The sequence below is a fragment of the Rhyacophila brunnea genome, unplaced genomic scaffold (genome assembly GCF_057557595.1).
Source record: "Rhyacophila brunnea isolate RB1 unplaced genomic scaffold, BYU_Rbru_1.0 scaffold_13, whole genome shotgun sequence".
NCBI classification, from domain to species: Eukaryota; Metazoa; Arthropoda; class Insecta; order Trichoptera; family Rhyacophilidae; genus Rhyacophila; species Rhyacophila brunnea.
This window is the reverse complement of record NW_028232785.1, coordinates 41,033,582-41,060,396: the sequence shown is the minus strand read 5'-3', so window position 1 is coordinate 41,060,396 and position 26,815 is coordinate 41,033,582. Positions and strand designations below refer to the sequence as shown.

General features: G+C 35.9%; 1 protein-coding gene across 1 annotated transcript; it reads right to left on the bottom strand.

Moving 5' to 3' along the window:
* Positions 1–23,274: 23,274 nt before the first annotated feature.
* On the bottom strand, positions 23,275–25,256 carry LOC147077543 (uncharacterized). The gene is made up of 2 exons (XM_085940878.1): positions 25,061–25,256; positions 23,275–24,806 (listed from the first exon to the last, which is right to left on the bottom strand). Exons 1-2 carry the CDS (start codon positions 25,199–25,201, stop codon positions 24,585–24,587), a joined length of 363 nt encoding a protein of 120 aa, XP_085797004.1. The 5' UTR covers positions 25,202–25,256; the 3' UTR covers positions 23,275–24,584.
* Positions 25,257–26,815: the final 1,559 nt, after the last annotated feature.

The window sequence follows — 26,815 nt, the reverse complement described above, 5'->3', positions numbered from 1 at the left end:
GTTGGCGAATTTATAATCTGCCTGGAAAGTCGCCCAGTGTAATCATCGAACAAGCTAACATGTTCGATGATTACACTGGGCGACTTTACAGGCAGATTATAAATTCGCCATCAAACAGCTCGTAAAGAAGCTCAATGTAATTGAGGCTTTACGGTGTTAAAACTTTTATTTAATTCTTTAGTTCGAAGCAGACTTGAGAGTGGGTCTATTGTTTGGGCACCGCATCAGTTGAAGTATAGCCTTATGGTGGAGAGGGTTCAGAAGAAATTCTTGAGACTCCTTTATTTGAGGTTGTACGGATACTATCCGTGGCTTTATCCAACCGACTTTCTCTTAGGCATGCTTACATATTGCAGTTTGCAATTTAGAAGAAATCTTTATTAATTTGGCTACTAGAAGCAAAACGCAACAGTATCTTCAAAGGAGGTAGGTATAGTGCTTCGAACGGTGTCCAATAATGCAACAAAAATACCGAATGGACATTTATGGTCGCGTAATAGTTTGCATTATATTTTTGTCTGTGCTCACATGACAGCTAGTTGGGGTTGACATTAGATTTTCCAACTTGGAAATGAATATATCTGCCAATGGTTTCGATAACCGGAATCGTTTCACAAACGCCTCGTCTGTCATTTTGAATGGATCCGTCCGGTTACCAAATCTTAACAACAAAATTTCAGCGGGAATCACTTCCATTTTGGGTACGTGTACAATAACTTAAAATGTGATAATGACATTAACATATTATTTAGTCAGTACTTATTAGTTATCGCTGGATTCTTTAAACGATTGATTGTTAATACTAATTAATTCTTAAAGAAGCTACTTACTTCATTATTTACCTCATAATAGTGTTATTATAATAATCAGTACCTACGAAAATGTGAACGGAACTTCCGATGTATTTTACAAACCTACTATTAATAAAATATGTATGTTTCTTTATAACAAAACACAATAAATACTTAATTTAGAATTAAAATACAAAACAACACTTCCAACGGTAATATTATGTAAAAGACAAAAAACAATAAATAAAGAGCCTTTCAACATTACGTTCCGACATTTAATCTGTCAAAATTAGCGCCTAAACTGTCACTGCCACTTTCAGTTGCGGTTGTCAAAATCTATTTAGAAATTAAATTTCTCATAAATTTTAATCACTTTCTCATACAATGACCAGCGCTCGAAATAGAAAAGTTTACGAACCGGAGCGCTCGACAAATTTTTTGAAGATATTTACATAGTCATCAAGTCGTATGTGTATTTCATAAAAATAAGTGTGTCAGATTTTCTATTCTATGGCCTATCTAGCTCAGACTGTCAACGTATTTTTTCCACGAGACGGAGCGATAATTTTACAAATTTCACGAGCCGGAACGGCGCTCCGGTGCGTTCCGTTCCATTTCGAGCCCTGACAATGACTTCGATACTCATTCGTTTAAAAATTGCCTTTCTAGGTGGTCATAGTCCAGAAACTTTGCATTCTTTATGTTGGTTGATTTTTTATATTGTTAGTATAAATGTTTTGATTGATTTATGTTTGTATTTTATTTCTTGACAGACCCCGCTCGTAAACCGCGACATGGATTCTATGATTGCACCTGATATCTTTGAGAGACAATCTGCACAGTCGTTTGGTGAAATTGAAGTGCAAGAAATGGTCATCAAAAAAGAAATAGCGATTGCTTCTGCGAAAGAAGTCCGTCTGAGGTTGAACAGATCTTCATTTTACGTTAGAAATTTTGTTTGCAACGTGTGTTGTAATTTTTTTTCATCCGCGCTCATTTTGAAGTACCATAAACGTATGCACGATGAGTCGCTGACTTTTGATGAAGTGGCTTTTCCATGCGAACAAAGCAGTCACTTGTATGAAAAGTTTGATGCGTCGACGTTTGCAAGTGATTCACAGGTAACTCATATAATATACATGCTCATTTGATTATTGTTGTTTGGTATATAATGTATTATATATTATCATCTGAAACGTATATGAATAACATACTACTTTGTATATTTTTATTTGTAATCATAATAGGTATCATCTAGTGGCGAAGGGTGTACATAGGCTGCTAATATGCAACATAAATAGTACACACAAAACTTTATCAGTCATACTTATTTGTTTTCATTAGATTAAGGTGACCATAATAATCATACAGATCTTTGGATATTTTATAGATCGAAGAATATTTTTTTATAGTTATGGTTTGGTATAGGCAAAGCTTAATGAATTTTAAAGCCATCTGTGAAATGTACTCCTAATTCAACTAAAACAAATAAGTATAATCGAAAGAGTGTTTACTATTTTGTCGGATTGCCCATAACATTGGAATGTCGTTCGGTGATTATACATTCACCTGCCAAATAAAGTCAAATATTGGCGACCAATTATTGAAGAAAGAGCTCTGGGAGACCTTCTCTGGCTTATCGTAATGATGATACTGTGACTTATTATTTATAATGTTGATACCGCCACGTTTATACGTGTATGGAGGACCCCTTAAGGGCAAAGTACGAGCGAAGATATGGATGCCACATTCATGTTTCTTGTATTCCGCCAAGCTAAATTCCTTCTATCGCCGTTCTTTGCATAAGATGCTTATATTAATTAACTGAAAATGTTCAAATTAGCAGATACGCGAGATAGAGGCTGATCACACAAGATTGATAATAATTCGAAACAAAATGTAATGAGTACGTAGTTAAAGGACACAGCGCGGGAATTTAAATTTAAATTTTTACAAAATTTTTAACAATGATACTTAGGTAAAACCTTGGGTCGTTATTAAGGCAAGAGAAAGCGGGTTTTTTTTTAATAATATACCTGCGCAGGTAAAGAAACTCTCGGTAACCCAGGGGTGTAAAACTTTACGAGTGAATTGTTTTATTGTGTTGCCCCAGTGGGAGGTATTGTTTTTATTAACATTTGATTTTGATATCTCTTGCAACTAACTAATAATTTATTGATTGTTATAGATTACATTCTTTACGTGAATTTTCGTTGTGGATTACCCATGTTAATTTTTATAACTCCCAATTGAAGCCGACGGCCAATCTGTATCAATTGTAGTAATGATAACTATTATTGTAGGTATTTCAAAATTAGTAACACTGTTGGTGAAAAGTGAAATTAAATTTATGTACCTATGTCGACAAGTATCTCGAATTATGTATCGCGGAATTTCCTTGCGAAAGTGTTCTTCTGATAAATATTTTTAAATGTAATAGGTATTATTTTATTATTTTTTTTTGTTCGTAATCCACTATATGTAAAACCTCGTGAACGAAAGTGTGTTCGCGGAGTTTTCAGTCCAGGATTTTTTTTTACCCCTGCCAAGTGCAGTCGGTAGCCGCAAGCGGATAAGCGGTTGGATTAACCCGCGAAAGGCCTCCTGGGGAATTCCTAAAATTGACGAATAAAAATTTCTTCGCCTGATCTGACCGGCCAATCAGAGAGGTGGAGACTCTCGCCTAATCCATCTAAGGATACGAGGGGTCGAAAAAGGGAAAAGAAAAGGGGTACCACCGAGATCGTTGGATAGGATGGGCTGTGTGCCCCCGCGTACCATTTTCTAGGGTTTTCGCCGACTGTGAAAAATAATTTGAGAGTTCGCGTGATACGTACGTGGAAGGATTCGATCCTTATTTTTTAATTGCCATAGTCTGCGGTGCTCATTAATAACAAATTTAGGGCTGTGGCGAAATTATTAATGTGTATCATTGTGTTGTGTATGTAACTTTTGTTGTTGTGAACCCTAATTAATAATAAAACTTTCGGCAACGATTTGTGCTACGAACAACGTGCGTTCATCATTTTTCCATCCTGTCAATCCTGCATTTACCCCCAACTGTCAAGACCTACCGTACACTGAACGTGCTCTACCGAACTAAAAACCAGCTACTATTGACCGCCTTGAACTATTCTGAGCTAGTCGAAGGGTGGAAGCTGGTCGTGTAGCTCACGCGTTCTGCCGACGGCACGCTACGAGGGCGTCATTAACGCCCGGTTGACCGGAGAGTCGAGCTCTGAGGTCGGATCGGCCGTGCGGCCCCGACTCCCCTCCCTACCCGGACTTCCGGGGTGTCAATGTTATTTTCAGAAGTGCGAAAACGGTCTGATGAATATTAAGTATGAGAATAATGATGAGGCAGCCATCATCAAAGAAGAATTAGTTGAGAATGCAATTCACCAAATGAATGATAAATTAACTCAACCTGGCTGCTCTAATCTGCAATACAAGCCATTAGACCAGGTATGTTTAAAAACAAATGCGGTTTTGTCCGAAAGGCCGAAGTCAAATTCTGGGCGCCCAGTTCGGACTACTTTTGTTAAAGCACTGCTGGTCTTATTGTACGGGAAATGTTGGGTTCTAAGGCATTAAATGCTGCTGACTTCACGAATCCATTTCTCAAAATCAATTACTCTCCAAATCTTGATTCAAATAAAGCGATGTTTGCGGTAGCTGTATGGCACTTCCTGTTAAAATAACTGTTCTTTCGAATGATTCCATATTTAAAACCAAGTAATAATCATGGCTTGACAAGGATATCCATTGACCTAAACGTGAGCTTTGGCGCCATTTTTGAAAAATTGTGCGGCGATGCCACCAGCGTGTAAACCGCACCAAATGATGCATTTTTGTGGATGTAATGAATTATAGTAAGTCTTCTAGATTGGCATTTTTCCGTGTAGGAAATTTTCCTTATTAACACACCCGTTAAGCAAAAATGAGCGTCATCGCTAAATGCATTTTTTTATTAATAATCATGTCCTTTCTTTTTCGTACAATTGTTGTTATTGCATGCTTGCATGCAGCGTATATTTTTAGTGTGGATAAGTGATTGTACCCCTTACCCTAATCTCTTGCAGACTAGACAAATAAAAGGTAATGGAAATTTGTGTTAAAATAACTCTTTATCGTTAAACATCCAATAATTTTAGACAAAAGCAAAGTGTGCCGCAAAAGTGGTCAAGCCAAACGTTATTAATTTATTTGCACATTAATAATAGTGATAATATTTTAAATAATCATGTTCCAAATTTACGATATATTGAAACCAACAGTAAAGGTATCTACTGGGAATTATTGGCCACATTTTCTTCCATACGGAATCGTACCTGTCGTTAATAATCTATTTAATCTGATTTATGTAATATTAAAATACTGTCAATGATCGAGGTTGCTTGATGAAATTTGAATATAATTTTCTAGCTTTGCCTTTCATCATGGCAGGCACTGTGCACACTCTCCAACGACACACTAAAACAGAACAAGATATAATTATTGTTCTCGAAGATGATGTATACCAGTGTCGAAGGCTCCATACTAAGCGATTATTTAAAGCTTACCTTCTATTTTCAAGTATTCAATTTTAATAAATAAATATCTATATTGTCTAGGACAGGGTTATAATAAAAATATTGAAGGATGATTAAAAAAAATAATAACTATTGTGTTCGATCACATATAATTTATAAATTGTTATTAAAAATAAATATTGTATTAATTCGCGATTATTAGTTAGGTGACTTTAGTCATAGACAAACATAACATGCTATTCACAGTTCATGTCATTTTGAAATTTCAAAGCGGTGATAAAGGTTTATTTTATAATACAAAATTCAGCGTGTTACTGTGTTTTGAATGTGGATAAATTATCTCATATTGTACCGAAATCATTCGCCCGTGCTTTAAATATATAAGTATTTATTAAATTGTGTAGTGTCCCCATAGAAAATGTGCGAACGATTGCATTTAAAAATTATCAAAGCTTGACCTTCCAAGGGTTCATTTAGATTTGAATACAGCAAAAAAACTTATATTAGACATTTTCACAACAATTTATATGATAAATATTTGTTTTTAACTGGCAGTTATACATTAAACAAACTTTTTTCTTGGCGATGCGTATAGTTTGGTAAAGAAAAGTATGCGTGGAATTCTACTGCCATAAGTGATTTAAATAATTTGACCTATGACCATTTGAAACCTATGACCAGTGTGTCGTTGTCATTAGTGTGCACCTATTCATCAGTAGTAATATCGTAAGTATTATCTTCTTATTTCCCGTAAGTTACCTGACAAGTGTGCTCTTTTTCTCTGATCTCCACAGCTTACCTCTTTCCAAAAGTCAACCTTCGCCACTGATGTATACATACATATAAGTGCATTGTTTTGACCCACTTATGGGTCTTTCCGTAACAATATCTCACTCTCACTTCGCTATTTAAAAATGTCTGAAGTGCTGAAAAACAAAATCGTCAAAAAAATAAATTGAATATTGCTATCGATTATTACGATTTTTCTAGGTTTTAACCAAGGGATTTTTCACGAAGCATCACGATACAGTTGAGAGTCAACAATCCTCAGACGATGGCATCCAGGATAAAACGATACAGTATTCAGAAGTGACGATAGATGAAAATAGCATTAAACAAGAAATCTTAGAACGAGGTGCTCCGAAGAAAATTCGACTTATTCTTAGAAGAGTAAACTATTTCTCACGTAATTTGATTTGCTGCATTTGTAACGCAGTTTTCGGATGCGAAAATGCTCTAAAAACTCACAAAATGGTGCACATGGACGTGATTCCTGATCAAAATCACAGCGTATTAGTCTCGCAACATAGTAATGTCAAAATAAATTCAAAGACAATTACTGGTGAAAAACCTTATAAATGCCAACTATGTTTATATAGATCTACGACATCTAGTAATTGTAAAAGACATAAAATGACACATACAGGTGAAAAACCTTATAAATGCAAACTATGTTTATATAGATCCTCGACATCTTGTTATCTTAAAAAACATAAAATTACACATACTGGTGAAAAACCTTATAAATGTAATGTATGTTCATATATATGCTCGCGATTTAGTAGTCTTAATGAACATAAAACGAGACATAGTAATGAAAAACCTTATAAATGCAATGTATGTTTATATAGGTCCTCGACATCTCGTAAGCTTAAAAGACATAAAATGACACATACTGGTGAAAAACCTTATAAATGCAATAAATGTCCATATAGATCCTCAACATCTGGTCATCTTAAAAGACATGAAATGACACATACTGGTGAAAAACCTTATAAATGCAATGAATGTACATTTAGATCCTCGACATCTGGTCATCTTAAAAGTCATAAAATGTCGCATACCGGTGAAAAACCTTATAAATGCAATGTATGTCCATATAGATCCTCGAGATCTTATTATCTTAAAACACATAAAATGACACATACTGGTGAAAAACCTTTTAAATGCAATGTATGTTCATATAGAAGCTCGCAACTTGGTAATCTTATAAAACATGAAATGAGACATGTTGGTGAATAACCTTTTTTAAACAATATTATTCATATTATGCAGGTGATACTTTTCGCATTCCTGAAAAGTATTCTTAAGTGACCTACCTCACATTGTGTCTGCGTAAAGTGTTCAACCCATGTGTGCTTCCAACGCTCACGTAAGTGTCTGAAACATGAACTTCTAATGTAATGTAGAATTTAAATAAAATGGATAGCTTGCGCAACTTGACATGAAAAGGTGCTTCTTGGGCACAACGGTAAATATTGCAAAAAAACTAATGGACAAGGAAACAGACAAAAATACGCGATGTGATCGAGCTCGCTAAACAGATGAAATGGTAATAGACTAGAGATGTCTATCAGTGAGTGGACAACCGCTGGACAAATGGCGTCCTACAGTGGTACCCAAAGAGCGGAGCACTAATTGCCCACAGGTACACCTTTAAGCCCGCTGGATTCATAATGTTTGGAGAATCCACGTGACAGCAAAAAAACTAGGTACCGAGTAGGCTGGAGGTAGATTTACTGGATTTCGAGAAAAAAACTTCAACAAGCTTCCAGCCAAATAGATTCTGGCTTTCTGGAAAGTAGTTACATACCATCTATTTATAGAGTGCACACTGGAGACCTACGAAATGTTGGTATGGCTTGGAATTATGCTAAGAGACTTTAGAGCGACATGTATTCTTGAGGGCGCATTTTTGTATCTAGCTAACAAGGGAAAACAATTTAAAAATAATGAATTATGTCAATTACACATTGGAATTTCTTTTAATGTGTTTACTGTCAATAAATGGTGGAACTGCATTGTATTATTGATTTAATGAAACGCAAAATTATAAGTACTTATTTTAATTTTACTTTTTAATAAATCTGGACCGGTTTCGTCTGCTTCAGAAAAAGCCATCAACTTATCAACCTTAGAATCGTCTCTCTGAGGCGGAAGTTGATAATAAAAAAATTGCGTTTTATTAAACTAACCAATAATATACATAGGAATATTATATAATTAATTTTTAGGTACATTATCGGGAGTAACACTTTTTTTTTCTAGATGCCTTTATGGATACCTCGCATTTACTATCGAGGTTTCTTAAGGACTTTGGCACGCAAAATACTCTACTTGATGCTAGTCAAATGAAAATTGTGCCGGCTGAGAGAATATGCCTTATTGAAAACTGTTATTCTACCCGCATCGGGTATTGCTAATTTGAATTCGGTCAGGACCTATGAAACCGCCTTGCAAAAACCCTGTAAAATTCTTTGTAGCGCAAGGCGGTAGTGATGCTGATGAATATTTTGTCGTATTCATTGGGAACTGAGGACTGCGATTTGTAGCCGAGTTTTTTCCCGAGGTAAAGAAATGTCGCATAGGACTGATATTCTGAGCATATACTTATCTTATCTTATATGATTGCATTCACTGGATCTGAAAGGCATGAATCATCGTAACATGTCGCTATTTATTGTTTTTTCCTTTTTATTACATCAATACAGAAATTAAAAAGTGCATCTCGTTTGTCATGGTCTCCGGAAGGTCTCGAATGTCCGCTTTTGCCATCTGTAATAAACAGTTCAGGTTGTGCCGCTCCTTGCTAAAACTTTGACAATCTAGGAGTAAATGTAGGACGTCCTGGTCGCTTGGACACTTTCCATAAGATTTTATTTTTAACCGGTGCAGATACCTGAGATCGCATGACTCCGTAGCCTGTAAGAATCTGAGTCATCTCAAAACACAGCCCCTTATGCACCCTGACGTCTCGTGCTGCTGGAATCGAAGGTAAAAACTTTCGGGTCAACTCCCTTGTCGATGAGTTTATGTATCGTGAGTTCCATTCGTGTTTCACCTTATCTGAAATTGTAATTTTCGCGTAGCTCAGAGGAAATTCGTCATAAGCTATCGCGGTCTTGGGTTCAGAGGCACCATGCCGAGCCAATTTGTCAGCTCATTCATTTTCTTCTATCCCGGTGTGTCCCCTTATCCACTTAAAGTGCACCTCGGGGTGCTGCCGTCTCAGTATTGCGGACTCGCTGTGAATAGAAAAGGCAATCGAATTAGTAGACAAAAGATCTCCAATTGCTTGGATTGAGCTTTTGGTGTCCGAATAAATACAAATACTATGGTTTTCGGTGAACTTTCGTTTTATTGGATCTGAGCCTGCCCACTCTAGTGTGAGTTAGATGACATAGAGTTCGGCCTGCATTACCGTACAATAGCTAGCGAGGCGGTACTTACGAGCCGCTATCTCACCGCCATTAATGTATGCCATAAACCCTGCTCCAGTACCTCCATCAATTTTGCTCCCATCGTGAAAATCGGCATGTTATTGCATTCGTTGCTTTCCAACGTTGCAGGTTAGGAAAACACTTCAGAAAATAGTCTAGCTGGGTGTGGCAGCTTTCTATAGTTCATCGGTTTTTCCTAAAGCCTATCGTCTGGCAGAAAACCTGCGAGGCCCTCCTCGCCCTTAGCTCTGTTAGTGAGAGCGACTTGTTTTAAACGTAAATCTTGAGCTAGATGCTCCTGCTAGAGCATGCATTGATATTTAGTGAAGCCGTGCGGTAAACTATGCATATTCGTATCGCTAGTGCACGCTGAACCGTATTGAGTTTTTTTGCTGTTTTTTCCGTTTGGCAGCTTCATACCATATGCTGGCCGCATACTTGATCATAGGCTCAATAGCACAAGTGTAGAGAATTCCAAGAGCTTCAGAAGATATACCCCAATGGGGTTTGACCTTTCTTGCTATTTGAGCGAAGTCATTGCTGCTCTTTTGCAGTTGCTGTCCGCGTGCTTCGACCAATTTAGTTTGTCATCGATTACTACCCCTTAAAGTTTAAAATCCTTAGAAAAAGATAGAGGTTACCCATTCATCACCAGCGAAGGCGGAGAGACGCGCCTCCTAGTAAAGAATAAGGCCTTCATTTTCTCCGCGGAGAAACACAGTTTGACTTTCCTTTCCCAGGCCTCGACGCTCTCCAACACGCTGTAAGTTATGGTTTCTAGAGAACCAAGTTCTTTGGATTCCACAATCAGCAATACATCATCAGCAAAGGCCTGTGCGTGTACACCTTCAGGAAACAGCATAGAGAGAAGATCGTCGAGAACTATATTCCACAGGACAGGGCTGCAAGACGAACCTTGTATGCATCCCTTTGATGTCTCTTTGGTATGTCTTTGGTCTCTATGGCTCCAGCATATTCAAAGAAAACTTCTCGGTCAGGTAGATAGTTTTTGATGAACCTGAAAATGTTAGCGGGACAATTTTTAGATTTTAACTGTTGAAGAAGATATGGCCACCATACGTTTTCAAACGCGCCTTTGATATCAAGTGACACCGCCACTACGAATTGACCATCGCGGTTAGCTCCCCTGAGTCTATTAATTGCTGCATAAGGCGCGTATTCAGTACTTGTCATGTTATTTACACATGACACACTTTATTCATATGGCAACGAAACGCAAAGAACGACTTGAGTACGCATGCGCACGACGATAGTTTCAAGACAGTACGTTAAACTATTTCCGGCGCTAAAGAAGCAAAAGCGGCTTTTTAACATGAAGGCGAGGCAGGATTCAGTCTCTCAGTTTTTATCGTTCGAACGAAGCAGCGTCTCTCTTAAGTTCCGAGCCAATGGAACCGGGGCAGATGGCCTTGATTTCATGACGTTTTGGAGACGTTGATTATGGCCAACCGAAGGACGTCTCCCTCAGGCCAAGAGATCGAAGGAAGCTCATGGACCCGACACAATCGAGGACGGCGAAGAAGCTGAAGAGCATATTTGTATTAGTATTTATTGTTATTTCATCACGTTACAGTCCACTGATCTAGCATTTTATTTGTATTCTAAATTGTCTCAATATTATTCTGCGTTAGGCGCTCGTAATTGACTACATTATTATTCACCTTTATACACTTTCGCCCGCAAACAAATTTTATATCTTAATTATACTTCTGTTCAAATTCTTTACACGCGTTTTATTTTAATTACCCTTATCATTGTCTCTATGCATTTCATAGAGTGGCGCTCAAACCTCATTGCTTTTTGTGTATTCTATTATTACAGGAACATACACAATGAGTAAAGTAACCGGACAGATAACTGAGGTTTTAGAGGTAATGTCAAACCACCCACGACCCTGCATACTTCCCCAGTCTTATGTTCTACCGCATTCCTTTCCCGTCTCCACGATCCCCGTACCCAGGCGCACCTGCCTATATATTTCCCCTCCAATTCCCTTCTTATCCATACATTCATACCCACCCTACCTACTCCTACCTTTTTCCTAGTATGACATTGGCGCCCAACGTAGTCGCCAAATTGTCACGTATATTTCGTGAACGGGGTTTATCTCTAAAAGCGAGACATATATCAAGTATCAAGTAATATAAAAGCTAATGCTGGTAGTGGGCGCCAGCTCCTGGATCTGAAACGATAATGATTTGGGAGACTAGGAGCAAAATAAAAGATAGGGTTAATTTCAACAAAAGAAGTTATATTGTCGCATTAAGTTTGACAACTGGGTTTACATGTTATGACAAAAGAATCTACACGGCGGATCAAACACTATCTAGCGAGAAACAGGGTACGCTGACAATCTTGTGGAAGGGTTTAATAAATAATTATACAAAAATGGAACGAATACAGCTTACGGTTATCCGAGTTTCTGAGGTGAATCCGCATGCGAACGCGGGCAATGATTAGCCTTGCTATTATGTACACGTCGGAATGCCATTTCTTGTTGAGCGGACCGAAATTATGAAATGCCCACTATGCACGTCCGAACTCGATCGTGGTTCCACACGTAAGCCTCGTGTCACCAGCCTCTCGTTTTCTTAATCGTTTCTTTTAATTGATTTCCGCACAATTCGCCAATCACACACAAAACAAACAATCTAATATCCTTCGCAAGCCGCCATCTTGCCTGGCCCTCCATTCTTGTGTTACCAGCGTAAAGACTTATATTCGTTTCAGTGTGTCAGGTTGTAAAATAACATACTCTTTTGAGAAGTAAAACTGTACTGGTATTCGTTGAGCAGGTGTTTAGTCTGAAGTTTCCAGGAATCTCGATTAATAAATATTTTTTCGAGTACTTTGCCGAACACGGGCAGCAATCCGATGGGCCGATATGACGAGACGTTAGCGTAAGTAGTCCTTTCCCGGTTTGGGAATACCCACCACTCTAGCTACTTTCCAGATTGTCGGAAAATGAACAATTCGCAAACAAGCATTATAAAGAACGACTACTATGCTAGGCACTGTTAAGAATGAATTGAGACAGATATCCGCCGTGAAGCTGTTATGTCCCAGAGCTTTAGCTGGATTGAACAGCCTCATTGTCCTGTCGTCATCTTCCTTTGAAGGAATCGAGGCGGCATTTCAGATCAATGTCTGTTGCTCCGTTTCGAAAAAAAACGATTAAAACCAAATAAGTTTCCATTGTTCTTTATTTATATATAAAATATAATACATATTGTCACTAAATACAGTTTTTAGCCAAGCTATGGTCATACTCAGCAGGTTGGTACCTTCCACTTTTCAAAGGACTACAAATCATTCTCATTCAACTCATCCAAAACAAAAACTTCCGTCGGCTGACATTTTATTTAGACAGAACCAAGTCCAATGTCTGTGTACATAACTATTATTACCATAACTAGGCAAACTCTTAATATTTAAGAGGAGCATGCATAGAACATTAAATAACAACAATATTTTACAGGCATAAACGAAAATACGATGACAGTTGTACATTTTTTTGTATTTAGTGACGTCACACGTATTACGATACAATTTAGAGGTCTTTACCTAGCAGTGCATCTATTTTATACACTAGACTGATATCAGAATTACAAGAAATTGGATGTAATTGTTACAATACGTGCTATGTTTTAACAGCACCTCTCTGTATTCAATTTTATAGCGGGATAGAGAGTTTTAACTGTTTAGAAGGCTAACTTATTGTAATTGTTACAAAACATGCTAATGCTTCGATGTGAAAATGAAAAACTACCCTCGATAGCAAAATTGTGTACAGATTAGATGTGTAAAGGCACTTAGCGCAAAATACGAAGCTTGCACACATTTATATTGTTATTAAAGTCGATGTTTTTTAAATGAATATAAAAAGTATTAAAACTATGCATTAGCTAACTGCAGCACATTGCGTACATCAATCTGCTTTTTTGTAAACATATAGCACATTGAGATCTATAGCGTCGTAACTGCAATTATCATGATATTGAATAATTTGAGTTTGAATATAAAATAATTACTACAATTGCAGTAGACCGCAGAAAATTGTACCATGTTAGAATAACTTTATGTACTTTATCCTACTGTAGTTCCTAAATATATAAATATATTTTTTTAAATTATATTGTGGATTTTTGCAGTTGCGGCCATATAGTTTGAGATTTGACGAACAAACTTCCAGATGTGGCTTCAAAGTTTTAATAAAAAAAACAAAATGCACCTTTTTCATATTAATTTTTATTAAAATTAGTATTTTATATTAAAATTCTAATATTATAGAAATAAAAAAAATAATAAAAATAATATAAAAAAGAGAAATTAAAAAAAAAATAGCTTAATCATCAGAAGGATTTGAAATATAATTTATTTCAATGTCGGACAATTAAAAAAAATCGGTGTGTGTACGCACGATAGAAGTTATACTTCTTTGGCGTAACAAAACAAAAACAAAACTTGTGGTAACCTAGATTCTTCGACTAGCTCTTAATTATCATGTTAAATTACACACGTAAGAAAACGGGCCGCTTTTTGAAGCGCCGTTAGTTTATTTCTATAAATTTTAAGTTGCATTACTAAATTATATAATTATTTATCGTTGTTTTTATTTTCAAAGTACCAACTGTCACTGTGACGTTTAAAAGTTTGTTTAGGTAAGGAATTGCTAATGGCCGACAATAATAGATTTGCTGCCTAGGTAACGGTACATTTCTAAACCATAATATTATACTGTATAATCGATCACAATTGCAGTATCGTACTGTGGCGTGAAGGTAGTACATTCGGCTGACAACCGAACAATCGGTGGCACGAATCCAATCGAGTGCGTTTTTTTTCGTGTGATAAAATAAATTATGTGTTACATGTCACACGTCAAAAATAAACTCTGATCTGATTTTCCAAACGCGCCAAAAGAAGTATAACTTCAAAAATATATGTGCGTATGTATTTACTCGATCAGAATGCAATTCATCTGCAAATACGGCGGTCTAGCACAATAAATATTGTAGATACCAAAGATTACATATTTTTTAGGCAAAAGGGACATGTAGTCTCCCAGTTGCCAGTCAACATTGCTGGCAATCTAAAGATGGCGGAGCACTGCACTGCACAGTGCACACAGAGAAATACTCCTGCCTGTACAATTACAGGCTGCCAGAATATTCCCGTAAAGATATTATGGAAAAAGCTGAGGATGAAGTAGGGAAGACAATGGGCTTGACAGTTTGAGGTTATGAGATTATTGGGTTTCAGTAGACTGGTGTGCGAAGCATGTCACTGACCAGTTTATGAATTCCATCAGCAACCAGTTTGTCGGATTTTAGTTTCTGCGTGAGAGGATGGCCTTAGTCTAAGCTCAAGCAATTCAACCTTGGCGTGTTAGGAAAATACTCGCCAACACGCCAGTGTTGCCATAATATAATTTATAAAAACATCACTTGTAAAATTATAACATTGGAATAAATATTCGATATCTGGCAACACTACGACACGCACACTGTAACCCATATTTTCGAATAACCCAGGAAAGGGTCGCGGAGGAAGCGTGAAGGGGGCGAGGCAAGTGCATGAAAAAGTTCGTCATGTTTTGAAGGACAAACACATGCAATAGCTCCATCTATATTTTTCTATAATCAAAGGCGTCCGTAAAGTATAGTAGGATATGTCACCTAGCACGTAGTTCCCAAGCAAGGCACTTGACTATGTGGCCTTAGCCTTAAACATTCACCCCAACCTAACCTTAATCTAGTATAGTTAATATAGAAGGTATTTGCATTAAATTTGTTTGCCGTTGGCTTCCACTAAACAGACAAGAACCGTGATTACTTTTGCAATACTTATTTCGTAAAATCGAATGAAAAAGCTTTGTATAATTACATAGTGTTTGTTCCGTTCGATTTTAAAACAATATTGTCTTCAATTTGTTGTTCACTATGTAGATTAGTCGTGCTTAGTTACTGCGCATTTAAAACAGAATTTTGAATATCCTCGCCTAAACAAATTAGAAATCTGCTTACCTCTTTTATGTGGATACTATCGTGGTCCTCGATGTTTTCCTGTTTGACTGACACGTCAAATCGACCCTTGCTGTTGAAGTGATTTACGTCAATCGATAGGTATGCACCGTCGCTGATTACCTCCGCAGTTTCGTCATGTGATAATTCACCGGTTTCTTCTTCCATTTTATGCGGTATTTGATATTAAAATCTGTCAATAGCTTCACGACCTCAGGCTAACGTGTTACACTGGCAAATACGCTATGGTTTCGAGCATAGACATCAGGACTTCGATTAAAAAAAATAATTGTCTATGCCCTCTGGGGAAAATAAAAAGAGTTCGACGGTATCGTTATGGGGAAAATACAATATTCTTTCAAAACATATTATTCTAAAACATTAGTTAGTTATTGTCAGTTTACATAAAGCCAAAGCAAAGAAATTTTGAAAATAGCCGATTATACTGCATTATTTGCTAGGTTAGGTTAGGTTTGGTTTCCATTCTTTAATTTAATATTATTTATTTTCGCCTTATACCTTACTCACTGTCATTAAAAACAAGCTACTAACACCCCCCCCCCTAATTAGCCATAAGTAGGGCTAGCCCAGTCTATTATTGGAGGTGCTTTAATGTAATTTGCAATATTATGTGATTATTATGTGTTTTCATTTTTTTGGGATACTAGGGTAATAATATGTGATAGTTTTAATTAGTGGCAGTAATCAAACATACTATTTAACTGATAGGTATTATAGTTATATTTTCTTCCACAGGCTACTTATTTTTATAAAAGTGACAGACATTGCTTAAATTTTTATTTGTAAATTATTATAAATAGGTAGGTAGGTAAATACTTATATAATTAATTATATAATTTTATGCCTATTTATATTTCTTTAAGAAACAAGACATTGTGGACATAAAAAATCTAAATTCAAGACGTACACAACATGAGAACTACATTATAACAAAATATTACCCTCACAAAAGAGAAGAAGAGAAGGAATAGAAAGTTATTATTAGTATTAGTAGGAAAATAAAATTTATAATTATAAGTAATTACCTACAATTTTATACAGAACAATAAAATAAAATTTCGAATACAAAATACATAGCACTTCACCGAAAAAGTCTACGTCTTTGGGGTGCGCATTGACTAGTCTAGCACCACTCGCTAATTGTTAATGGTAGGCTTGACACGAGGAAACGGTTCTAATCCGGAGGACGCTTAGACTTGCTTAGGGCCCCTTTATCATCTTTAAAAGAGACATTAATCGACCTTTAGGTAGCAGCTACCTACCAAACAAATGGAACCCCAGGTCAATCAACCACGACAAAATACATGTCCAAGACGTGCTTGCTTCCTGTTGCTTGAACCTCGTTTGTATTAGGCCTTTCAATGTTCAGACTTGCCTTAAGACGGTCAATATGACATATTAAACAATTTCGGAGCTCGCGATCTATGTGACTTTTGGCATCGCAACAAATTAATGAGATACCTAATGAAATAAGAAAAATAACACTTTTTAAAATATACTTAACCAAATCATTGTGCAGTAGGTACCTAGTTCTTAGATAAATTTGACCCCATAATAATACAATAAAATGGGTGGGTTCATTGGCATCATGGGAGATGCAGTACAATAGTGCAAAACAATGTTGTCATGAGACTTAAAGCTGTCAAGTGATTATCTGTCTTGCAATTTACCAAAAGATTAGATAATTAAGTAAAGTAGGTAATATAATAATAATGAAAGATTAACAAAATAGATGTACTTTTAAACTCTAATGGATTTAAATTTTATACTATTCCATTTGAGTCATTATTGTGCTCTCAGTTCTAGTCATACAGCCTTATTAATCACCAGCCCGTCCCATTGTTTGACAGTTTACAATTATTATGTGGATTACAATTATTGATGTGGATGTGAACAGTGTATAATATGTATGAGAGAGAAACAAGGTCGCGAATAACGGATTCAAATTTGAAGAATTCTCTGCTGCTCTCAGTAACAAATTCAACACCAAACATTGAAAGACAAGCGAAACCAAACGCTCAAAAGTTCTCAGTGCTCCATCCCGATAAGAGCTCTTTCTCTCTTATCACATCCAACAACAGCTGTAGTCCAGAATTATCTTCACCAAAGGAGGCTCTTCGGCAGCTGCTGTAGCACCATACGCTTGATCCACGATAGCGATCATCCTCTCGTCCAAGAGATCATTTCTGATTATTGTCGATTGATGCTCCAATAAACGTGTTTTTTAAACTAGAATAAATAAATAAATTTAATTGCGTGATTGAGTTATTCCATTTCCTCCCCTAAGCGAAGCAGATCTTACCCCTATCCCTATTTTCGAGCTCTAACCGTGAACGTAAGAAGATAGAAAAGGTACTTGAGTTGTATGGCGCATAATATGAACTCGTCTGTGAAGAAAATTGACGCATGGTATTCAAAAGGTTGGCTACCCCTGCCATATATTATCATAAACAATAGTAAATCGTGAAAACATAGATCATTAGTAATTATAAACAATAAAAATAATACATTCAAGAGGTGTCAATAGTCTATTCTGGCTCATTACTGCATCTTCTTTGCTCTGACGGCAGAATATGGCAATAACTATATGGGTTACAATGATGAACGTCATATTGATGTAGTTTCCTTGTGCGAACCGGTGCTACTTATTATGAATGGGATAGGGTGAATAAAAACGATTAAAGCCAAATAAGTTTCCGATTTTCTTTATATATATATAAAATATAATACATATTGTCACTAAAAACAGTTTTTAACCAAGCTATCGTCATAATCAGGAGGTACTTTCCACCTTCAAATGGCTGAAAATGTTGGGTTTATTCATTCAAAACAAAAACTTCCGTCAGCTGACAGTTTATTTGTATTCCAATCTCTTTGGACATACCTAACTATTATTACCATAACAAGGCAAACTTTTAATAATTAACAAGAGCATGCATAAAACATTAAATAACACCAATTTACAGGCATAAACGTAAATACGTTGACAGTTGTACATTTTTTTGTACACACACACATCTATTCTATACACAAGACTACTGTCGGCCGCTATCGATAACTATCGAGGGTAGTTTTTAATTTTTTTGTATCGAAGTATTAGCACTTATTGTAACAATTACAAGAAATTGGTTGTAATTGTTACAATGCGTGCTTTGTTTTAACATCACCTCTCTTTTTTTAAATTGTATAGCGGAATAGCCAGTATTGACTGTTTAGACGGCTAACTTATTGTAATTGTTACAAAACGTTCTAATACTTCGATATAAAAATGAAAAACTACCCCCGATAGCAATCTTGTGTACAGAATAGATGTGTAAAGGCACCTAACGCAAAAATACGAAACTTGCACACATTTAAATTGTTATAAAAATCGATGTTTTTTATCAAATAAATATAAAAAGAATTAAAACTATGCATTTGCCAAAAAGTGCAACATAGAAAACTTAATAAACTAAATTTTAATAATACCTAAATTTTACCAACCTAATAATAAGATGGGGTCCTTTGACAAATTTACATTTTTGTACAATTGTAAGTTTACTTTAGACTTAAAATATTTATTTTTCAATGTTTTCATATACATATTTATTAATTAATACAGTTAAAATATTGTAAATTATAGAAAAAATGTATATCGCCACCCTGCGAATCCAAACCAAAACAGAATATACTTTGTCAAACAATACTCATATAATATAAATTTTCTAAAATTATGCCATATTCATACGTAAAATAAGATATTTTATAGATAGAATAATATTTGTTACTATTATAGTTTTGTTTGAGCAGAGCATAACAATTTAAAAAAAAATAACAAACAACGTGACACGAGTGGTATGTATTTTTAATTCAACTAAAATAAATAAATATGAATGAAAGAGTGTCCAACATATTGCCGGATCGCCCAAACAAAGCTATGAACTAGCTAACACCCACGATGGACGCGCAGCTTAAGCGTCGGCAGTCCCAAGTTCAAATCCTTAGTCTGGCATGTACACATATTATTTTTCAATTTTTGTAGGGTCAGAGTATGGACTTAATAGGTTGAGCAAGTGGCTGACACCCATTTCTCGTAAAAACAAAATCTGTTGGAGGCCCATGTCTTAACAAAAAAAAAAACTAGCTTACGGTAGTGGATTTTGGTACACTTCAATTTAACGTCCACTTACACAAACCCAAAATACACCAAACAACAAACGAGATTTCTTAGAGCAAGTGGGTTTGAAGTTTTCAAAAACTGTATTTAGCACAGAGTCAATAATTAATATTGTATGGTTTAAAATATTATTACATACGGTTACATAATAATATTATGTCGCTATAGAATGGGCTACAAAAATATTAATTGTTTACGTTATCGGTTGATGATAAAAATGACGTACGCACGTTCGGTCCCTTCTCGACTGACCATTATTTCAAAGTCTTTACTACAGATACTTTATCCTAGCTAAGTAGTGAACGGGTAGCCAATGCCTTTATTGGTATAATATATTATATTGAAATAATGTATAAATAAATACGTTGTTGTGAAATATGCTACCAGAAGTTATGCATGAGTAATTATATCATACTCAAATGGCCTTGTCTGAATACGCCAATTAGGATGGCCCTAATACAACGGATAAATTTCTACCCACCTGACAATTTGACCCTTGCCTGGCGCAACAAATAACGGTCAGTCATTCATCAACTGTGCGCATATAAACACTTACCTAAACTAAAACGTCAAGTTCACGCACCGGATGACCCAATGAACAATACCGAACGAGACTGATATTACGACCTGGATTGACAACCAGGCCATGGAGCAAACCTCAATAGCATAAAAGGTCAGTGCCTGGCATCCTAGACATATCCTCCCCTCCCTACATTCAAATCATTCCTTCACAGTATACAGTTCACTGAAAAGCAAAGCCAGTGTCTTTAATTTTAGAGTTTTTACAGACAATTTGCATGCGTATAAGAATTTACACGAATTGGCTTTTTACCGGAATGGGTCCATCATTTAATTTCATCTTATTAAAATATATGCATGGGTAATTGCATTTATCATAAAAATTATGTGAATGACTTTTCACTAGAATTAGTTCTTTTATGCAATTTCATGCTACCAAACGTTGTGGATGCGTAACTACACTTATCTCATTAAAATGGCTTTTCAACAGAATGAGTCAATTTTTACGATATTAAAACACTGGACGTTGTGCGTGAGTAATTACATAAATATGAGATTTAAATGGCTTCTCACCAGAATGAGTCTTTTTATGCCATTTCATGCCACCAGATCAAATGCATGAGTAAATATTACATAAATCACATTTAAAAAGCTTATCACCAAAATGAGTCTTTTTGTGTATTTTCATGCTACTAAACGTTATACATGAGTAATTACATTGATCACATTATGACTTTTCGCCAGTATGTGTCTTTTCATGCTACCAGACGTCGTGCATGAGTAATTGCATTCATCACATTTAAATGGCTTTTCACCAGAATGGGTCATTTTGTGTGTTTTCATGTGACCTGACTGTCTGCATGAGTAATTGCATTTATCACATTTAAATGGCGTTTTGCCCGAATGAGTCATTTTATGTTTTATCATGTTACCTGACGTCGTGCATGAGTAATTGCATTTATCACAGTTAAATGGCTTTTCACCAGAATGAGTCATTTTGTGTGTTTTCATGTCACTTGAACGTCTGCATGAGTATTTGCACTTGACACATGTAAATGGCTTTTCACCGGAATGAGTCATTTTATGTATTTTCATGGTACCAGAAGTCGTGCACGAGTAATTGCATATAACACATTTAAATGGCGTTTCGCCCGAATGAGTCATTTTATGTATTTTCATGGTACCTGACTGTCTGCATGAGTGAGAATTACATTTATCACAGTTAAATGGCTTTTCACCAGAATGAGTCATTTTGTGTGTTTTCATGTAACTTGAACGTCTGCATGAGTAATTGCATTTATCACATTTAAAGGGTTTTTCCCCAGAATGACTCATTATATGTGTTTTCATGACATCTGATCGTTTGCATGAATAGTTGCATTTATCACATTTAAATGGCTTTTCACCAGAATGACTCATTTCGTGTCTTTTCAAGTTACCTGAATATCTGCACGAGTAATTGCATATATCACATTTAAATAGCTTGTCACAAGAATGTGTCATTTTGTGTGTTTTCATGTGACTATATTGTTTGCATGAGTAATTGCATTTATTACAGTTAAATGGCTTTTCACCAGAATAAGTCATTTTTAGTGACTTCATGACGTGACCAGGACGACATCTTGAAAAATGACTATCGTCACATTTAACCAGCCTTGCAACGGAATCAATCGTTTTCGCAATTGGGTTTTTGTGTATCGCTTTGTGATGCAACATTAGGTCGAACGATGAAAAAAAATCAAAACAGATACTGCACACAAAATTTTCTTTATGAAATGATTTTTTTTCCAGTTGTATAACAGCCACTAATAATTCTGTGTTTAACATATTATTAGATTGAAAAATATCACGTTTAATATTGCGACAATCGACATCTTTGAACCTTTCTATATATTCCTTGAGTTCTTGCTTAATATCTTGTTCCTCAATGTGTAGGTCTTTGCTAGACGCTTGTGCTTCAGTCACGTCCCAGGACGATATGAGGCTCGCAACATTGGCCGGAACAGTGCTTCTAGCGATAATCTAAAAATACATTTAAAAGTATGAATAAATTATCAGAATTTTGGTCATTGAAGAATTTGATTTTGGTCATTGAGAATATGGGTCATTGTTCCCATTATGCACCATGTCAGTCGTAGCGATTCTAAACATGCACAAAATACTTCCGGCGAATTATGGAGATTTAGTGAATATACTTTCATTAACGAGATTTTTCATAGAGCGGATCACAATCAAAAATAAAATAATACCTATTACATGTAAAAATATATATCCTATTAAAATTCTATTAAAAAAGGTTTAAATATTACAATGAGAGATTCTATCTTTCACCGTGTATCTAGACGAATGCATATCTTTTATTATTTGAATATATTATTTTTGCTTGTTTTCAAATTTTTCAAAAAGGTCGTGGGAGTATTTTAACCACGCTTCTTTTATAGATTTCAGAATTACTACTACTAGCTCCACCAAGTTTTTGCTTCTAATTTGGTACAGGCATTTGTGTTGGTACCATTTAAATTGTTTATTACTGTTTTACTTAGCTTGGTTTTTTACACACAAAATGACACTAGAATTCGCTGCGATCAGATGAGGCATTCTCTCGCTACAGAGGTCTCAAGCATTGTAAATCGATCAAAATCAGAAGTTCGCGGAGCGGTTTCCACCGCCGCCTGATGAGGTGAGTGCGATAATATTACGTGTCACGCATAAAGCATTAGGAGCGATTTGTTCAATTATATATTTACGATAAACGTAAATTCTTGAAGAGAATTTGCCTATTATTAATTTGTATATAATACGATCTGTCATTTATGCACGAGTTTCGTCGGTTCCGTTTGCGCATCGATTGGTAAATACCACTGGTAAAAATAGTATTAAAAATTCTATAAAATACGCATAGCTATGTTGTCATTATTTTTTAATAGTGTATTTGTATCACTTTTTTGGATTTTTCTTTATTATTATATTAGGTAATATTTTTTTCTCTTCAATATAAAACATTCGCGTGCCATAGGTTCACCATCACTGTTATAGAATAATGATTGGTCAGCAGTGGGAGGCCCAGGAGAGGTAAGACCACTCGTTGTCGGAAAGTTTCCGAATGCTTAGGCTTGTACTTGAGTCGGCGTTGCGCGGAGTGATCGATCGATTAAAACCGATTGTGGTACTGGGTGGTGTAAATTGGTACCTACATAAGCTTTGTTTTTACTTCGATTTTTGGAGTCCCGAACATACTTCAATTTAAATCAAGCACAATCTTAAAAAGCTTGACATAATCATAATTATGAATAGTAACTTATATCATTTTCTAAAACGCGTTTTCTATCAGAAACCGTGTTTTTTCAGATCATTAATTCCATCGTGTACAAATAACTATTGTAAGGTCTCTTAAGACGTTCTATAAACCTACTCGATATATGTGAGAACGTGAATAGTGTGGTAAAGTATATAATTATGAAAATCGAGAATGTGGTTCTCGTTGACCTCGTGTATGCCCATCCCTAATCTATTGTCTGCAGGTTCGCAGCTGCCTTGAAAATGGGATTGGATTGATTTTGATAGATGGGGTACTTCATAATTACTACACTAACATTAACGCATCTTCCACAAACGTAATGTATAGCTCAATGCTAAAGAAGACATTTTTCGGAAATCGATGTTACCACCGTTTTTTGCACGAAGAAATAGATTGACTTTGATAACTGATGAATAACAGGAATGTATATTTATAACAAAAACAATGATAGGTTATAAATCTGATTTGCGATTTTTTTATAATAATTCAATACGAAACGAGAAACACCTTATAATTATGTTGTTTTGGAGGCAATCTGAAATCTGATTTTGACAGCTGAGCAGTGGGATCACTCGTTTGAGAGATGCGTGTACAAATATGTACAAATGTGTACAGATATGCTCAAGCTCTGTATCTTAAGATGGCGCTGGCCTGTTCACAATATTATGTATGGATGCAATATCGCAAGGAAAGTAAACGCACACGTATAAACTGTTAAAATTCATTGAAATTAGAGCATTCAAAATATTCTGCAGAATGACGAATCCACAGACTTACTTTGTCGCCATGCTAGCATGTGACGTCTTCTGCTACCTAGGTACCTACAAACAATAATGTTATGACAGAAGTACTTTCTGAAAGAAGAGATCGATTGGTCATCATCAGCGACAGACATCACATTCAAATACTGTAGGTCAATGCGCCCACTCACATTAAACCAAATACATTGGTAAGTGAAATAGTTGTAGGAAGCGTGTACAACCGAGACGAGGAAAATATCTACCTATTTAAATTTAGTCACAAAGCTGTGATAGGATACATAGCCGATGGAAGAAAATATCGCATAATATACAATTACCTGCTGTACTGGTCCGTTATCTGAATGCGAACATCCAGGTGTTGGATCTTCATCATGGTGTTTTGCGTCTGCAGCGAACTCGCGTTTAACGTCAACCAGATGGAGGTCAATCTCGGGATTATTTTCAGCGAGACGCGTTGCCGGGTTCTGAAAGAAAAGTTATACATTTTTGTACTCATATATAAAAAAAAATTTTGAGCTCGCGTACCATTTTATAACAATGCTTACTTATATAATTGAGGTAGGTAGCTGTCTAAACGAAGGTCAAAAGGTTTTTGTAAGAAAGTTTGACATTCTCGTATGTTCTTAAACAATTTGTAAAAAATATAAACCTATCGTAGGTATTCTGCTAAAATAATTATAAAAAATCGCAGGAATGGACTTAATAAATAAAAACTAACCTCAAAATCGCAAATGAAATCGTCTGTGTTCTCCTGCTTTATATAGGTGAGCGTGTCAGTGCTGTTTTGGTGGCTAGTTGTTACATCAAACTTGTCTTCAGTACCAGATTGGTCTCCATCACATTGTCGCTTGACTTCCATGTTTGCGTATCAACAATCGTATGCAATGTGCTAGAGACAACTTGACAACTTTCTGTTCTGATGTATATAAGTGTTGCCGAAATACAGTTAATAATATTTCGTGTAGCTATTATCTGATAAACAACAATGTACTTATTGAATTTTGTAGGTATTATGGTACAGATATTAATGTCAAGAACACCGACTACACGTAGAACTTTTATCGTAACTAAAACGCGTGTCCTGTCGCTGGAGCCTAGTAGAGAGTGGAGCCGTCACAAAAAAGATATCGTCAGTGTTGACATTATAGGAGAAAAAAACCCTATTTCATTTATTTGTTATTATATACCGAGATGCGCTGTTCTCGTTATGATTGAGAAAATGCTGACGATCATTTTCGTACCATTGTTTAGTTTAGACAACAAAACATACATATTATTAAATTGTGTCAACGTGTCAAGTGTGTATTTTAATTATAGTTAGTTTTCACGGAAAGACTTTTCAGTATTGCGGCAACACTTTTCTAACATTACTTTGAAAGGATCCTGTCTATCACGTAACGCGTTGCTTCTGGAATATATACCCTTAACATGGATGTAAAGCAAAAATGTGATGGAGAACACTCTGATATTGAAGGCAAGCCTTTTGACACGCTGACTAACCATCTGAACAACCCGGACCCTCGCACTCGTGTAACGCAAGAGAATGCGGACGTTTCAAGTTGCAATTTTGAGGTTAGTTTTTGGAAACTAAATTATTTTAAAATAACATTAGATTGAGAATTATAATTAGTTTAGTATTATAAACTGTGGCTTTTTTACAAACTATGTAGTTGGAAGGAAGTTGTCACCTTGGACGATTGTCGTCAGCTCCAACTTGATATAGATAATACATTAGATTGGGGCAGGCGTAACAAACTAGAATTCAATATTGATAAATGCAATCTTTTCTCGTTTACCAGAGCCTTAAAAGTGTTGTTTTTCCAATACTCGATGCATGGCAGAGTTCTTTCACGAATATCATCTGTAAGGGATCTTAACATTACGTTTGTGAGTAAACTGACATTTATTAGCCATATAGTTACCATTTGTAACAAAGCGCTTAGAATGTTGGGCTTCGTCATGCGTACTTCCCGGGTCTTTTCGGATGTTAAGCCTCAATTACATTGAGCTTCTTTACGAGCTGTGTGTTGGCGAATTTATAATCTGCCTGGAAAGTCGCCCAGTGTAATCATCGAACAAGCTAACATGTTCGATGATTACACTGGGCGACTTTACAGGCAGATTATAAATTCGCCATCAAACAGCTCGTAAAGAAGCTCAATGTAATTGAGGCTTTACGGTGTTAAAACTTTTATTTAATTCTTTAGTTCGAAGCAGACTTGAGAGTGGGTCTATTGTTTGGGCACCGCATCAGTTGAAGTATAGCCTTATGGTGGAGAGGGTTCAGAAGAAATTCTTGAGACTCCTTTATTTGAGGTTGTACGGATACTATCCGTGGCTTTATCCAACCGACTTTCTCTTAGGCATGCTTACATATTGCAGTTTGCAATTTAGAAGAAATCTTTATTAATTTGGCTACTAGAAGCAAAACGCAACAGTATCTTCAAAGGAGGTAGGTATAGTGCTTCGAACG

Bases quoted from the DNA above. Each gene is read 5' to 3' on its own strand.
- LOC147077543 (XM_085940878.1), bottom strand. From the start codon at position 25,201: ATGGAAGTCAAGCGACAATGTGATGGAGACCAATCTGGTACTGAAGAC. The intron at 24,807-25,060 runs GTTAGTTTTTAT...CTTTTCTTTCAG, and splicing joins ATTTCATTTGCGATTTTGAG to AACCCGGCAACGCGTCTCGC.